General features: G+C 61.1%; 1 protein-coding gene across 1 annotated transcript in view; it reads right to left on the reverse strand.

The window, feature by feature from the left end:
• Positions 1 to 17,084, reverse strand: part of ADAMTS13 (ADAM metallopeptidase with thrombospondin type 1 motif 13) — a 30,776-nt gene that overhangs the window by 1,136 nt on the left and 12,556 nt on the right. The window contains 16 exon segments of the mRNA XM_065879970.1: positions 916 to 1,092; positions 1,384 to 1,530; positions 2,048 to 2,360; positions 3,123 to 3,327; positions 5,312 to 5,494; positions 6,630 to 6,759; positions 7,664 to 7,784; positions 8,404 to 8,584; positions 9,860 to 9,862; positions 10,024 to 10,153; positions 10,235 to 10,370; positions 12,504 to 12,685; positions 13,661 to 13,741; positions 14,238 to 14,358; positions 14,710 to 14,858; positions 15,360 to 15,486. Coding sequence (XP_065736042.1) covers positions 916 to 1,092; positions 1,384 to 1,530; positions 2,048 to 2,360; positions 3,123 to 3,327; positions 5,312 to 5,494; positions 6,630 to 6,759; positions 7,664 to 7,784; positions 8,404 to 8,584; positions 9,860 to 9,862; positions 10,024 to 10,153; positions 10,235 to 10,370; positions 12,504 to 12,685; positions 13,661 to 13,741; positions 14,238 to 14,358; positions 14,710 to 14,858; positions 15,360 to 15,486 — 2,386 coding nt within the window.

The following is a 17,084-nucleotide window of genomic DNA, read 5'->3' on the forward strand; positions in this document are numbered from 1 at the left end:
CACCGAACCCCATCTCTACCACTTCCCGGTTGTGTGACCCTAGGTGAAGGCTTTAAACGCTCCGCGCTTCAGTTCCTTCCTCTGTAAAGCGAAGGGAACGACAGCACACACTGGGCAGGGCAGTCTTTAAGAGGAATCAGCAAAGTCACACGTGCAAAAGTTCTTCATGCTGCACCCGCCCCAACCGGGGCAGCCCCTCCTGCCTGCGCCTCCTGGGCCTCCCTCAAAGCAGGTGCCTGCACGTGGGGAGGCTGGGAAGTGAGGAGCGATGACCAGGTAGGAGCTGGTGCCTGTGCACTGCACACTGAGGGGCAGAGGAAGAAGCCCCCCAGGGTCCCACTTCTCACCTGCGGCCTGGGGGGACCCCTGGGGAAGCCACCTTCAGCAAGCTTGGGCTGTGGAAGAGGGCAAGCCCCCTGAAGCAACCTAGACGGCTCTCCGTGGATACGGATGGGGCCACGGGCTAGCAGGGCTCTCGGGGACGCCATCCTCCGCACGAGGTGTGCACGTGCACCCACGCCCTGCTGAGCGGAGGAGGAGCCAGGAGGACAGTGCACCCAACAGGACTGGGGGAAGAGGCTCGCAGAAGGACCTTAAAGGATCCTGAAGAACCTGAGTGCCGGGGCCAGGGTGTGGGGCCCGCGATGGCCTGAGGGAGGGAGTGAGGATGTCCGCCCATCTCGCGCAGGGCCCCAGAGAGGAAGGAACACCGTGCACCTCCGGGACCTCGTCCTGACCGCACGTACAGGGATGGGGGTGTCGGTGGGTGTCCGGGAAGGCGCTGCTTTTCATTCTCAGTCAGCTCAGCTCCCTGTCTGCCTTGCCCGCTGGCCCGTCGGGACTGGCCCCGTTGGCAGCAGCACCCAGCCAGCCAGCCTCTGGGGAAGGCGGGGAGGCTCCACGGCCTCGCCATACCTCGGTGGAAGGCTCCCGGGGCAGGCTGGCTCGAATACCGAAAAAGCACTCCGCCTCGCAGCTGCACGAGACGCTGCTTCACCACCAGCGTGTTGGCTTTGGAGCTGAAAGTCAGGCCGGGCAGCTTCCTGCACATCTTCCTCCACGTGAGCCTGCCCCAAAGCAGCAGCATCTCCCCTGGGAAGTGGCAGTGAGGTGAGGACCCAGCACCCCGAGCCCAGGTCCTGACTCTCCCACTTGCTGGCTATGCGACTGTAAGGAACTGGACGTGTGATCATCTCTCCTAGCCTCAGTTTCCTCATCTGTGAAGTGGGGACAACCACACCCCAGTTATGAGCTGGCTGCGATGGTTACACACGGGGATGCACCTGGAGAATCCCCCCAGGAATGGGGCACCCTGGAGTCACACTCACTGCACCTAGCAGATCCTGTCACTGGCAATAGCTGCTCACGTGGCCCTAGACATACCAGCACTGCAGTTGAGGGAACTGTCGAGGACTCGGAGGGTCACCACCTCACCCAGGGGCCGCCCGATGGCCACTGCACAGTCCGCCCGCGCTGGGCCTCTCATGTCAATGGTTCCTGTCGGCTCAAGGTGCTGCCGGCCACAGGCGCCTGGAAAGGGGGGCGGGAGCTTCCAGGTGGGGTATCCCCAGCAGGGCAGGGCCGGGGGCTTTCCGTGCTGGGGAAGGAGACTGGGAGCTGGGGCATCTGGCGTCCTCCTGGGCCCCGCCGGAAGCTTTCTCAGGCAAGGAGAGGGCTGCGTGGGCCAGAGCATCGCCACCCAAGGCAGACAGCCACCACTGACGTGCCAGCAAGAGGGAGGCAGCATGTACAGTGAGTCACACAGGTGGGGATTCTGACTCTGTGACACCCTCAGGTTGCTTTCCCTTGATGATAATAAGTGAGCTTGCACTTTACCATTGAGGAAGAGGCCCCCTGAACCCGGCCTCCAAGCCCATCCCTTCAGCCCAACCGCACTCATCCCAGCGTCCCGGGCGCTGCAGCCACAGGACCACCCCCAGGAGGTCCCCACAAGGAGCACGGCCTGGCTCTCCCAGGTGAACATGCCTTTGCCCACCCCTCTTGCAGCCAGTCAGCCGCCCAGACAGAAAGGAGGAAGGAACGTAACTGGACTCCGCTGGGCTTTCCTGGGGCCCGGGCGGGAGTCCTTGCGGCCGGGGAGCTGGGGAGAGGAGGTGGGCCTGGAGCTGGGGCCACTGCGGGGAAGCAGTGGCAGCTGTGGTCTGGCCAGGAGCAGTGGATTCCTCGTGGGGCACCGGGCTGGGTGTCCCCTGCCCTGCACAGGGCCCAGCCCAGCAGCCCCGCACCGTCACCGGCTTGGGCAAATGCTGGCAGAAGTCGGCTGGCACGGGCACCTGGGCCTGGGGTCCGAGGCAGGCGTCGTGCCGGCGCTGGATGCCATCCCCACACGAGACAGAGCACTGCCAGGAAAGACAGGAAGGAGTTGGGACTGACCCCGCTGGAGGGTGACAAGGACAGCGGCGACCACAGGCCGGGCAGGATCTGATATAATCTTTGCACAACACGGGAGGCGGGCATGGGTGTCCACGCTCCTCAGAGAAGTCACCTTGCAAGGATCACACGGGGAGGAGGGGCAGGGGTTCAAGCCCAGGTCTCTCCCCGTCGCCCTCGAGGTCTCTCTGCCCTGCAGCCCCTGGAGCGGGGAGCAGGCAGTGCGGCTTCGTCCTTCCGCCCTCCATCACTCGTCACAGCCTGGTGTCCACCGTCCCCTCCCACCCTGCACTGCCCCATCCAAGGGATCAACTCCCCCGACCCAGATGCCCAGGGTCCTCCTGACTCAGGCAGCGGTGGCCGTCTGCTTTGCCTCTTCTCCCTCCGCACCGTGAGCGAGCCCCTCTGCGGGGGACCTGGCCCTGTCTGCCTTTGTCTCTCCAGCGCCTTGCGAGGTGCTGGGCACGGGGTGGCATTTGCTCATCTGTGGGGAGTTATCAGCCCTTCATCTTCTGGAGTCTCCAGACCTCAGGGCCTCTTAAGGCTTACCTGTCCCCCACGTCTCTAGGCCTTGCTATGTCTTCCACCTCTAGGTGCCCCGGCTGCCCTCTCCCCGAGAGACCCAGCTCTCCCCCTGCTTTCAGGGGGTCACAATGAATCAAAGCCCCAAAGGTCCCCATGCGTGAGGACCCTCGGCCCGTGCACTCGCCAGCCCCAGCTGCAGCACTTACCTGCATCCAGGCGCTGACGTGCCACCGGTAGGTGCAGTCGGCGATGATGCAGGGGATGCTGGCCTGCGGCCGCACCAGACCTACACAGGCCGCCCCGTCCACCTCTGTGTCCTGGCCTTGGTCCAGCTGCACACAGGCCACCGAGCGCATGGCAGTGCCGAGACCACAGCTGGCTGAACATGGGCCAAGGGACATGACCTTCCACCTGCAGGAAGAGAAGACCCCAGAGAGAGGCTAGGCTCCCTGAAGGTGGCACTGCCCCGGTGGGCTCCATGGATGGCCAGCCAGGACAGGTTCCAAGGCCACTGGGATCCAGCAGTACAGCCCCTGCACCCCTCCTGGCTAGTCACAGGGCTGAGTGGCAAGGGAAAGGCTCTGCGGGAAAGAGAGCTCTTTTCCCTTAACAAGGTGCCCCCTTTCTTCCCCTTTATCCAGGACACCCGTGGACACCCAGCTGCTTGCTAGTCCGAGTAGCAGGGACGGGGGAGCGGTGGCCCAGGATGAAGGAGAACAGATCTCCACATCAGTCAGTCCTGCCCATGTTAACTTATCATGTTTCAACAAACGATAATGACCGACAGTTTTCAGAGCCGGGACAGAAGGCAGGCAGGCCGCACTGGAGACTGGAGCCCTAGAGTCCCCGTGCTATGCTGCCCTCCCGGCCCGTGATGCCCCCTTTCAAAAACGCGCCTCTGTGGGCCTGGCGCTCTTCTAGACTCCGGGATACGGCCGTGAACCAGACCAAGTCGGTCCCCCCGCCCCGGCCCACCGTGGAGCATATATGGTTCTCTGCCTCGTGACATCTGGGGCCCATGTATGGGTCTTTCTCGTGGGGGCCATCTGCACGGTGTAGGACGTTTAGCAGTACCCCTGGCCTCCACCCACTACATGCCAGTGGCAGCGCTCCCCACCCCCAGTTGTGACAATTAGAATGTCACAGGGGGGACTTCCCTGGCGGTCCAGTGGTTAAGACCGCACACTTCCAATACAGGGGATACGGGTTCGAGCCCTGGTTGGGGAACTAAGATCTCACATGCCGTGGGGCACAGCCAAAAAAAAACCCCAAGGAAACCAAGTCACAGGAAGGACTCCCCGCCTCTGCTCTCTCTGAGCAGAGCCTGGGAAGGGATATCCAGAGCAGACACATTCAGGCAGTGGGAAAGGAGGTGCAAATGCCCTGAATCAGAAGCACTGCCTGGAATGTTCCAGAACATCAAGGAGGCCAGGGTGGCCACAGTGACATTCCAGGGGTAACCAGAGCTCCTGTGCGTGTGAAATTCCCATTAAAAAAAATCCCAGACCATTTCAACTATGACGTGGGAAAATAAACGGGGTGCACATTTAAGCATAGGCAGGGAAATCAAGCGACACGGGTATGGATTAAATGGATCACAAAGCTACAGCGATGAAAACAGTTTGACTTGGGGGTGGGAGTAGGTGGGGGAAATAAAACAACAGAGCCTGGTAGGAGCCTCGACACAGATCCAACCCAGATCTGTTTGTTGGATCATCCAGCAAATGCTGTTACTAGTCAGTGATCTGGAAAAACAGAGTTTGCTCCCCAACTTTGTGACTGACCCCAGGTAAATCACAGACAGATGAGTTAAAGGTTTTAAGGTAAATAAAGTCTTATCTGTAGTGGTGTATTTCTTTAAAACCAAGGAGACATATGAAGGAAACATGGAGATATGCTAGCATCTTTAAATCTGGTGGTGGGACAGGGGTGACTGTTACATTCTTTTCTGGATGTTTCTGTATGATACAGAAGAGCACGGCATTATTTAAAATGCAAAATTACAAAGAAGAAACCACGGGAGAACTGTGAACAAGGCAGGTGAATATTTGCCCTTCCCTCTCGGGCTCCAGCCTGTCCCCGGACCCCACTGGTGTGAGTTGTCTGTCCCCGCAGCTTTGGCGGTGCTGTGCCCCAGCTGGACCACCCTCAGGCTCTACTCAGATGCTGCCTCTTCCACTGGGAAGCGCCCCTGCCCTCCCCACCCCGTCACCCCCATTAGAACCGACAGCACTGCCTGAGTTTGCTAGAGTGTCTCCTCTGACACCGAGCGCAGCCTGCCTGGTGGTCCTGTTTCCTGCGCCACCGAGCTGCCCTTTAACCCCCACGGGCCTGGCCCGGCGTCGGCACAGGCCAGGAGTTCAGGCTGCCTACTGCACACCCTGGGGCTGCTGACCTGGGCGGGCATGGCTCCGGGCTGCAGGCCTCCTGCTGCTCTGGGCGAGGCAGCCCCTGGCACTGGGTGTCCGGCAGGATCTCCTCGGCCTTGTCCTCCCCGTGGGCCCGGGCGCAGTACAGGATCCTCTGCGCAACTCCTCCCCCACAGGTCACGCTGCAGGCCGCCAGCTGGTACCGCCACCTGGGGCAAACCGGAGTCAGGGGGGACCCTGAGGAGTGGGGGGCTTCCCCTCACTTCCCCAGACTGGAAAGGGCCTGGAAAGGTTCTCTCTCCGGGGGTCACTTTGACATCTCCACTGAGAGGCTGAGCGCAGTGGACGGAGAATATTCAGAAGACCCCATTTGACAGAAGGGGAAGCTGAGGTCGCAGCTGGAGAAAGCCCGCACGCAGCCACGAAGACCCAGCGCAGCCAAAAATAAAGAAATAAATAATTTTATTTTTTAAAAAAAAGAAGGGGAAGCTGAGGGTGGCCGTGTCCAAAAAGCAGTGGGGGGAGGGGCAGGGTACCCAAGGGGCCCTGCCGAGATGTCTGTCTCCAGTGGGAGTCCTAGCCCCACCGTCACCTGGACCCCGCCCCTGCCGGCACTCCCAACCTTCCTTCCCACCGTTTGCCACGTCGCACCGGCACCATCCAGCATGAACTGTACGTCTCCCCCATCAATCTTATTTATCATCTGTCTCTCCCTTGCCCCCAGCGTCTACTCCAGGAGGGCAGGGATGCCTGTCTGTCTTGTTCACTGCTGTGTCCCCTCGTGCCAGAACAGCACTTGGACATACTTAGTAGGTGCTCAGTAAAGAGCGAGCGATGAAAAAATGACCCATCAACCACATGTGCCCTCAGCGTCCCAGACCCTGTGCGATGCACGTCACACACTTTAAAAGCCCCACAGTCTTCCGGGCACCAATACAATCCACTCCTGCAGGTGAGGACAGCAAGGGTCACGAGCTTAACGGGAGGTGATGATGCCACCTCCAAGAATGCCCGCCTAGGACCACCTGTCTCCTTGGGAAGGGGCCCACCTGGCAGGGCAGGGCTCCAGGCTGCAGTCCTCGAGGGGCCTGGGCCGAGGCATCGGCCAGCACTTGGAATGAGGCAGGGAGACAACGCGGCCTTGGTCCATCCTCACACAGCGAACAGCCAGTGGCACCTGCCCCCCGCCACAGGTCACGGGGCACGGTGCCAAGGCTCGGGTCTCCCACCTGTAGGAAGGAAAGGCCAGTGCTCCGTAGGAAGCCACAGCCAGGGTAAGACTCCTTCCTCCCTGGGGGACCCACACTGCTGCCCCTCCGCATGGTCTCCCTCCCCCGGACTCACCAAGCCGGGCACGGGGCAGCCTGGCAGACCTCCTGCCGGCTCCCAGGCTTGCCTGCCAGGTCACACAGCTCTTCCCGGACGGGTGTCCTGAGGGCAGAGTCCATGCACACGAAACGCAGCTCCATCAGGCCTGCTGGGAGGAAGGAGGGACCCCGCGCCCCAAGAGGGCGGCTCAGCAAGGACCATGGGTGCCCCACTCTCTGAAGAGCTCTAGCAGACGAGGCCCACGTGGATCTGAGTCTCGGCTCTGCCACTGAGCAGCTGTGTGACCTTGGACAAGTGACTTAACCTCTCTGAGCCTCAGGTTTTTCACCTAATGGTGCCTGACTTGGAGGACTATTTATAAAGATTTTTCAAGGGGAGCTATACAGTGCCTGGTGCATAGTAGGTGCTCAAAAGTGGTAACTGCTCTTATAACTTGAGGGGCATTATAACAGTTGCTATATGAAAATCTCTTACTGTGTTTATCACCAAGATGTTATTAGGACCGTGTCCTTGCATCTCTCTGCAAAAGTATCCTCAAAAGAAATCTCTGGCCTCAATTCTAAACATGCTGGAGTTTACCTGAGCAAGTGATTAGGGGTTTAGTTTGCTTATTTATTTATTTACTTATTTACTTATGCCGCACAGCTTGTGGGATTTTAGTTCCCTGACCAGGGATTGAATCCGGGCCATGGCAGTGAAAGCGCTGAGTCCTAACCCCTGGACCGCCAGGGAGTTCCCAAGGTTTTAGTTTAAAACGCTGTGTATCTTAAAATTAATTTTGTTTCTCTGGGTTGGCCTCCAGGAAGCTCAGAGCTAAGTTTGGGGCCCATCTTAGACCTTAAGAATATGCTCTTGGGTGCCAATATGGTCAGGTTCTATCATCATTTCCTACCTTCCAGCCAGTCAGTGAGCACATTCGCGTGGCTGTCCGTACTTGGCCCCAATCTCCTTGCTTATAATGTCATGTTCTTGTGTAGCTGGATTTTTTGTAAGCCACCTCAAATGCTGTTTTTAGAATTAGCTGACCCTCGGGGCATTGGGGTCCTCACCTTGACCACAGGAGACGGAGCACGGCCCCGCCAAGGGAGTCCACACGTGTGTGGCATAAGCCTCTGGCCTGGCACTGCCCGCCGGGGATGCAGCCTTCTCCCCTGGAGACTGGGCATCTGACTGCAGAGGGCAAGCAGCAGGCTGGTGGGTCTGGGCTTCCCATCTCCACACCTCTGGGCACCTGGCCCTCCACTCCCACCTACCCCAGTCTCTTCAGGAGAGAACAGAAGTGGTTACCAGCACCCCAAAGGCCTCCCCTCCCCGCTGCTCCTTTCCCGGGAAGCCTGCTTCCTGGCCTCCAGGGGATGCCCTCACCACACGCCCCACCTTGGCCTCTGCATCAGCATCAGTAGTCAGTGTGGGGCACAACCGCACTGGGGCTCTGGGGCCAGAGTTGCAGGAACGCTTGGCCCTGCAGTCCCCACCAGCCGGGGGCGGGGCACGGGGATAGGATTGGCCGGCACCCTTGTCCGAAAGCAACATCACCCAGCCTGAGCCCGTGGACGCAGGCAGGAGCGTGGCAGCGTCTCTCTGCACAGCAGACAACTGACAGCGTTCCATCAGGGCCTGCGTTGCCAGCGGGAAGGGGGCTGCCCAGCAGCTCTGAGATCTGTCTCTAGGGTTGTCCTCTGCCCAGGGCCTCCCGAGGACAGCAGCCCTACACAGGGCAGTCTTCTAGCACTGGCAGGAGGCCAGTGGTAACCAGTGCTCTCCATTCTCCAGTGTCCAGGATACTCACATGGCCCCAGCCCGGAGGACATGCCACCTCGATACAGGGCTCGAGGGCAGGCAGCTTCTCGTCTGCGGAGCAGGGCCCAGCAGTTGCTGGCGCCCCCATGCCATCTGCCCCCTGCACACACGTCGTGTTCTGCACGGCCGGATCTGTTCCACAGGCCGACGAGCACGCATCCGGCATCTCCCTGAGGACGGCACAAGACAGCCATTAGGCCCTGCCTCTGCTCCTGGGGCAGAGAGGCAGTGAACCTGCTCCCCCATATCCAAGAGCCCAAAGGGGGATCCCCGCCGAAAGGCAGAAGCCAGGGGCCTTTCCCTGAAGCCTGGATGAACGGCTGCTGGCCCTCCACTCGGCACCCAGGGTGCAATGACACCGGCCCTGACCCTCCCGCCTTCCAGAGGCAAAGGTGGGCCTCCAACCAGACAACCTAGCAGGTGCTGGGAAACAGGTGCCAGATGCAGTCGATCACCAGTTCAGGGACAGCAAATGCATCTCCCGTGGCAGCCCTGAGAGGTGCCGGCTGCTTGGAGTGCTGTGTTGAGAAGGATTCTGAGGCCGATTGGCCCCCAGGAGGAAAGAGTGGTGACTGCTACGTCTGCCACGGATGCGGGGCGTGTGGGGGAAGACGCCCAGAGCCACACGTGGACCACCAGTGACCTAGGCCACCTCCTTCTCACTGGACAAAACTGGGGCCCTGAGAGGGAGGGGACTTGCCCGGGCCACCCAGGCAGTTAGCGGCAAATCAGAATGATAAGCCTCTATCAGCTGGGACGCTGTGGAAATGACAATAGCAGTGACAAAGTGACATTTATTGCTTTACATCCGTGGTTCCGCTTGATCCTCGCAGCCCTCCACAAGCAGAGACTTGGAAGTTCAGAGGCGGAAATGGCCAGTCCAGGGCCTCCGGGATAGGAGGTGATTCCAAGGTCGGCACTCACCCAGGGTGGTGGGGCCTGGCCAGAGGTCTCAGGAAAAGGGGACACTCAGAAGGGGCAGGGCTCAGCTCAGGGATAAGCCCTGCCAGGGAGACTCTGCCTGGACCTGCCTGGATCCGTGCTCACCTCCGGGGGCAGGGCTGGGGATTGCAGGTCTCCACGGCCGCTGGCTGCTGAGCCAGCGCTCTGCACCAGAAGTGGGGCACCGTCCTCAGGAGGCCTCCCTGGGCCTCCACGCAGCGCACCACCCGCTCCTGCAGGCCCCCTCCGCAGGAGGCACTGCATGGGCCGAAGTCTCCGGCCGCCCAGCTGAGGAGAGGAACAGAGCATCGGGCCCCTGGCCGGGTCTCCAGGCTGGCTCAGGGGCGGGGGTGGGAGGCTGGCAGGTCTGTCTAGGCGAGTCAATTCCCGGGCCTGTCCTGGGCCCACTGTCCCTTCAGGTACCTGGACACCGCGCAGGTACAGGCAGCCCAGCCCTCCACCTCTCCAGGTGTCCCCAAGCTGCACCTGAGCCTGGGGACCACTGTCTAAAAGTGCCTGTGGGCGGCTGCCCCAGCCCTGCCCCCAACAGGGACGGCTCTATCCCTAGCCCTGTGCTCCTGCCAGGGAGTGGGCCCCTCCCTGAGCCTCCCAGGCGGGGCGGTCACCCCCCTGGAGCAGTGAGCGCCTGAGCCCCAGGCACACTCACGACGGGGGACAGGGTATGGAGGCACACGACTCGGACCACGCCGCCGGCTGCCGGCTCCCTGCGCACCAGGCAGCCTCCACCCACTCGTTCGCTGCCTGGTCCCGACAGCTGTGGGTCACCCAGCGCAGCCCTGCGGGGAGAGAGGGGGGCTAGACCACCTCCGTGCGGGGAGCAAACCAGGCTTTCAGGCGAGCCCTGCCCCGGGCCTCACCTGCCCCACAGCTCACCGAGCAGGCCCCCCGCACGGGAGCCCACGCCCAGGCCGGCCGACGCTTGGGCTGGAAGTAGGTGAAGGTGATGTCTGGGCGGGCGAGGCTGCCGTACTCCTCACCGTAGCGCCTGTAAACCTGCAGGAGACACACGGAGAGCCGGGGCCTGTCCAGTGGGCTGTCTGAGGGCCACTGTCACGGCCACCTCCTCCGGGAAGCCTTCCTCCATCCCTGTACTCTTTCCCTCGGCAAGCCGTCACCGACACTGACCCCACGCCACGCTTCGAGGACGGCCCGGTGACCAGGACGCTGCCCCAGGCTCACAGTGGGGTGGGGGAGGGTGGGCTGGTGGTAGGTGTGGGGATAGAGGTTCGCACAGGGGATTATGGGAGCAAGAAGAAGGCGCCGAGGTTGACCAGGGTGGGCGCCTGGGGGGAGGCGTGGAGGCGGGTGAAGGGGTGTTCCAGCAGAGGGGAGCCCAGCCCCGGCCTGGGGTGAGACCAGCACAGCTCGGGCTTCTGCAGCAGGAGATGAGACCCAGAGGTGGGCAGGAAGGGGCTGGATCAGGGGCCCTGTAGCTGTCTGGCGGCTTGGGCTCGAGCCTGAGGACACAGAGTTAAGGAAGAGTGTCCAGCAGGGAGCCTGGGTCTGTCCGTACTTCACGAGGGTCACTGGGTCCTGTGAGGGGCCAGTCTGGTGGGCAGAGGCCAGGAGGACGCCCCCAAGCTTCCAGCATCTACTCCCACAACACCTCATCTGGCCACCCGTCACAGTCCTCTGCTAAAATGCGGGTTCTTGGCACACACACACCCCCAGCAGGTCCTGGTTGAGTGTCTCTGAGAGGGGCCCCGGAATCTGTATTTTTTATCCTCACCGCAAAGGATGACCACAGAGCTGCTTGACGCCCAGCCCTTGGAACAACGTTCCCAGGGGCGGGGAGGTGGGTGAACTGGGCCACGTGGGGAGGCGGGGAAGTGGTTAACTGTTCACTGGTGGGGCTCGCTCTGGCCTGGCCTGGACTTCTGGGGGAGCCCCTGCTGCCTCCCCAGCCGTGGGAGCAGAGGGTGGGGCTGCTAGACCAAAGTGAGGGGCCGTCGAGACTTGGACTCCCCCACAAAGGCCGTCAAGGGCTATTTCAACGTCCACTACTTCCCGTCCACCCTCCAGCACCTTCCTCAGAAAAGCACATGTGGCGCCACTTGCAGACGAGGTTACAGCGTGCAGGACACGTCCAAGCACAGCCGGGGCTCCCAAAGAAACAGCAAGAACCACCATCCACCCAGAGCTGCCCCTGGGCCAGGGCCTGCCGCCCACGCTGCCCGCCCATGACCCCAGGAGGTGGGACTGCCATCTGGCCCCCACTCTGCAGATGAAAATCTGGGGAACCCAGCATCCCCGCCAGAGGAGAGCGAAGTGTGGGAGGGGGATATTCAGGCTCCAGTTCTGGCCCCGACAGTGCCCGCCCCTTTGTCCCGGAACTTCTGGCCACCTTCCGTGTGCACATGTGGGGCACCAGACAGTCTGCCAAGTGCTTTGCTGTGCGTCGTTTTGAAGAAAAAACAAACGCATCTTCACGTCACGTAGGTCGGCTCAGTCTCATTTTGCAGACGGGGAAACCGAGGCTCAGAAAATTAAGTCTTTTGTCCAAGTGTCTGCAGAGCCAGGATTTGAACTCTGGGCTGGGTCCCTAGCCTGTGCTCTTGACCCCTGGGTCACCTTGCTTCCAGCTCTCGGGCTGCCTCTGCTCCTCTTGCATTAGATGCCCCCACGGTGGGTCTCTAATCTGGGCACTGGCCCAACCAGCCTCCCCCACGGTCTCGTGCCCCCCACCCTCCTTCGTCCGGGTCGGACGTAGCCCGACCCCAACTCCGCCCTACACAGACCCCCAGCAGCTCCCCAGGCCCCCAGGAGGAAGCCTGAACTCCTCACATGGCCAGCAAGGCCCCTCCAGGTCTGCCTAGCCCTCCAGCCTCCTCGCCTGGAGGGTCCCCTTCCTCCCTCCCTCCTAAGCACCCCCCCTGGGCATGCACTGCTCGCCTCCCTGCTCGGCCTGCAGCGTCAGCTCATCTCAGACCTCGGCAGCACAGCCCCTGTCCCGGGAAGCCCCCGACCCCTGCACAGGGCCCTCCCTCTGACCCACTCTCAGCACCCCAGAACTCCCGTGGGCTCTGAGCACGGGGACCCCAGGCCCCCCAGCGGCCGCCAAGAGAATGAAGAGGTGTGCGTCTGAGCTGACGGACCAGCGGACGCCAGGGGGAGGCCCCCGGTCACCTGGATCTCCATGTCGTCCTGGGTGGGGCCCTGGATGCGGATCTCCTCCAGGCGGGGCAGCCGGTCCTCAGTCAGGGTCACTTTGTACTGGATGTGGCTGTCCTCCAGGAGGGAGGGGTAGGTGGTGCTGGGAGAGATGCTTGCATTTCCGGCCACGACGTAGCGCCCACGGATCCTCACTGCTGTTGGGGGAGGGGCCGTCAGCACCACAGAGACCCCACCCCTCCCCCACCGTGGGACGTGGCACTGCCCCCCTCACAGACAGGTCCTGTTTAAGGAAAGGTGACAACTGGGCCAACGGGGCGTGACTTCCACGGCCGCACCTGCCACTCCCGCCCCAGGATCCCCAGCCTTCCCGGGGAGCAGGTCCTCCTGGTATCCCACGCTCTGAACAGGGTGTCTGACCGCGGGAGGCTCCCCACGCGGCAACTCTGTGCCTCTTCCTGGAACCTGGTGAGCGCCGTGGACCTGCTCCCTCACCAGGTGCACTCACACCCCACTCTACGGGGGCTCAAGGACCCCAGGGCGAGCACACCACCCCAGATTCAAAGGTCAGGCCAGGGCGCCCCCTGGAAATAAAGACCCACAGCGGCATTAAGTAAAGAGGTCGGCCTTGCCCAGAGACAGGTCTGACCTGCGCCCTGCGTCTGACCTGATCCGGAGCGTCTTTGTTTAGGGTAGGAGCTGGCCACACCAGAAAGACCAAACACGTGACTTAGGGTGGTGGCCTTGAGTCACCAAGCCTCAGCCAACCTGAAGACTGAGATCGTCCAGGGGGCGATCAATCCATCCCCCAATCGTGTCTACATAATGAAGCCCCATAGCACCTGGACCCTGAGCTCAGGAGAGCTCCCAGAGTAGGCAGTACACCGTGTGTGTGGTCACTTTCGAGCTGGACACGGAGCCCTCCCTGACGCTGCCCTAGGCATCTCTTCCTTTGGCTGGATTTATTTTGTATCCTTCCCCTGTAATAAGCCGTAACGGTGAGCGTAACAGCTCTCAGAGTTCTGGGAGTCCTCCCAGTGAATCATCCAACGGACGGCAGCTTGGGGAGCACCCAAACTTGCAGGTGGCATCAGAAGTGACGGCACCTTGGGGCTGTGCCCTCGACCTTCACGGTCTGGTTAACTCCTGTGGGCGTCCTCTGGCCAACTCACCCAGGTGCGTGAAGAGAGGCCTGTGGTTGATGATGTATATGCTGGTCAGGTTGGGGGTAACGGTCAGGAATGTGACATACTCTAGGAGGAAGCAGGGCGGGGGTGAGGGGTGTTCTCAGGTCACTTAGGTCACAGTCAAAGGGAGCAGGTTTCAGCGCCAGAGGGAGGTGGGACTCAACTCCTCAACTGACTTTGCAAAAGACCTGACCTGTTCTATAAATGGATCAAAGTCAAGGATTTTCCAAGCATAAGGTCCCTCCTGCTAAGAGTCCTTGAGCAGGAGAGGAGAGGACAGCCCACCACGGATTTCCCAACGTCTGTATTTTTTCTGCAGCACAGGTGCACTGAGCAACCGTTACTGATGTGCCACAACCCCAGCAGTGGCCTCATCACCAAAATCTGAGCCTCACGGGGAGGCTGGCAGAGAGGAACGTGGAGGCTGAGGCCGCTAAGAGGGCCCAGGGCGGAGCCAGAGTGCGGGCCCCGCCACCTAGGCAGCCGGCACCCAGGCTCTGGGCTGTGGGGTTTCTTGGAGGCTGGCGGGAAACCAGCCCTTCACCCCCAGGGAGGCCCCTACCTCTGGCTCTTCCGGCCGTGAAAGAGCCGTTCTGAGGACGGCACGTGCTGTTGTCCCCGCCACACACCTGGCACACATCTCGCACCTGCCCAGAGCCCATCCTGCCGTCACAGCCAAACGTCTGAGCAAAGGAGAGTGGCAGGTGAGACCCGGGTGACGTCATGGGACGGTGCTGGCCCACTGACACCCACAGCTCTGAGGTTCACACAACCAAATGGGGCATTTCTGCAGCTTCTGACATCTGTGCAGGAGGCAAGCTGAAATGACTTGTCCAAGGTCACAGCAAGGCTCTTGACCCCAAGCTCGGCCCTGTATCCCAGCATCACCCAGTGCAGACTCTACTGCAGCTTCACGGGGGCAGCACCCCCCAGACCTGACCCCTCGAAGACCCCTTAGCATCTTGGTTCCTGATGGGAGAGGCCTCGGGGCCACAGTGGATGGAAGGGCACCTCCACTGCCCGAGCACACCTACCTTGCAGCTGCCCGACACGCACAGGCTCAGGGTCCCATCCTCCTGAGGGCTGCTTGGCACACACCGTGTCCCATCCAGGAAACTGTCCCCACGCCTCACAATGAAGCTCTCGCCAATGGCCCGGCACAGATATCTACACAGAGCGTCCCCTGGGAAAGCAGAAGGACAAGCAACCCGGATGGGAGGGTGGCAGGGAGCAGGGAGGGCAGTGACCCTGTGAAACACGATCCAAGTGGGCCCTCACCGACCCCCAAGCGCCATCCCGCTTCACTCTTTACATCTGGGGCAAGGTTTCTATTTCCCACCTGTCCTGCCTCCTGAGGCAGTAATCACATGGCGATGTAATAAATGTTACTGAATTACGAGCCAGGGAGCACGCTCGGTGCTTCCCCTGTGTCATCGCACTGACTCCTGCCAGCAATCCTGGCAGCAAGCTACGCCTCTTATCTCCATTTTGCAGATGGGGAAACCGAGACTCAGAGATGAGAAGTCGTGGCCTGACCTGCTAGCCAGGGTGGGATGCGTGATATGTCTGATGCAGGGCCGAAGCCCGCTCTCAACAGCATCAGAGTGATGGTGGGTCTCCCCCAACGACTCTCCCTGCCCCGGGGTCTCAGGCCTGGCTCGCCCCGGCACACCCCGGGACCCACCTCGACTGTACTGCTCGGCCGTGCCCCAGAGGTAGAAGGAGGTGCTGCCCGGGGAGAGGTGCAGGGGCTCCCCGTTGGTCTGCGCGCACTGCTCCGACATGAACTCCAGCTGGGTCTTCTCGCAGGCCTGGTGGAAGGAGGCAGAGGACGGGAACGGGAGGGGCCGGGGCAGGGGGCCCGGGGCAGGGGGCTCAGGCAGGGAACCCTCGCCCCGGGAGACAGCAAGGCCCCCGGCAGTGCGAGGCCCAAGATGTGGGTTGGAGCCCAGCTCCTGGCTGCACCTCAGTTCCCTGCTCTGTAAAGTGGGGATGTCGAGCCTTCCTCCGCTGATGGGGGCCTACCACCCAGCAACGCAGAGGAAAGCCGGCAAACAGCACTGCGGGGGGGAGGCCCCAACTTCAGAAAACGGGGCTGAGTATGTGTATTCGCTATGTCTACACCTGCAGAGGCAGGTAATTGGAAAAGTCACAAGAGTCAAGGGCAAAGGGCTTCCACACAAGAACTTCCGCGGGCAGGCGTCCTGGCCTTTTTTGCACTGGAGTCAGAGGAAAAGAATCCGAGTGGCCCTGCCGAGCAGGTGCAGGGGCCACGGCTGCCCTTCTTGCAGGCCTGGCCCTCCCCCACCACTAGACAAGGACTCCTTTCTCCTGGTCTGGGAAGGCCTCGGAGTCTGCCTGGAGAAGGCGGGGGCGGGGGGGAGGGAGGGAGGGTCTCAACACGTGCAGATCTTGAGTCAAGGCCAGAGGAATCACTCCACGCCTTCACACCCACTCTGATGGCCGTGTGGGAAACACAGGTAAGTGCTGGAGAGGGTGTGGAGAAATTGGACCCCTCACACTTTGCTGATGGGGAGGCCAAATGGTTCAGCTGCTGTAGGGAATGGCTCAGAGGTTCCGCAAGGACTTAAACGTAGAATCCCCGTGGGATCTGGCAATTCCAGATTGTACACCTCAAAAGGGTGAGGTGTACACCCAAAAGAGTGAAAAGCTGGCGCTCAAAAAATCCACGGGGCTTCCCTGGGGGCGCAGTGGTTGAGTCCGCCTGCCGATGCAGGGAACACAGGTTCGTGCCCCGGTCCGGGAAGATCCCACGTGCCGTGGAGCGGCTGTGCCCGTGAGCCATGGCCACTGAGCCTGCGTGTCCGGAGCCTGTGCTCCGCAACGGGAGAGGCCACAGCAGTGAGAGGCCCGCGTACCGCAAAAAAAAAAAAAAAAAAAAAGTCCACGTACGCACATATTCATAAGCGGCACTATTCCCAACAACCAAAGACGGAAACAGCCCCAATGGACGGACAAATGGACAATGGATGAACAGATGAGCAAAATGTGGTCCATCCATCCAGTGGAATACTATTCAGCCATAAAAAGGAGTGAAGTTCTGGATGGGAGGGAGGTCCTAGAGGGAGGGGATATATGCAGAAACTGACACAACATCGTAAAGCAACCATAGCCCAACAAAACGTAAGAAAATATAAGAAGAAAAGAATAGGGACTTCCCTGGTGGCGCAGTGGTTGAGAGTCCACCTACCAATGCAGGGGACACGGGTTTGAGCCCTGGTCCGGGAAGATCCCACATGCCGTGGAGCAGCTAAGCCCGTGCGCCACGAGTACTGAGTCTGTGCTCTAGAGCCCACAAGCCACAACTACTGAGCCTGCGAGCCACAACTACTGAAGCCCGCGTGCCTAGAGCCCGTGCTCTGCAACGAGAGAAGCCACCGCAATGAGA

The sequence above is a fragment of the Phocoena phocoena genome, chromosome 6, assembly GCF_963924675.1.
Source record: "Phocoena phocoena chromosome 6, mPhoPho1.1, whole genome shotgun sequence".
NCBI classification, from domain to species: Eukaryota; Metazoa; Chordata; class Mammalia; order Artiodactyla; family Phocoenidae; genus Phocoena; species Phocoena phocoena.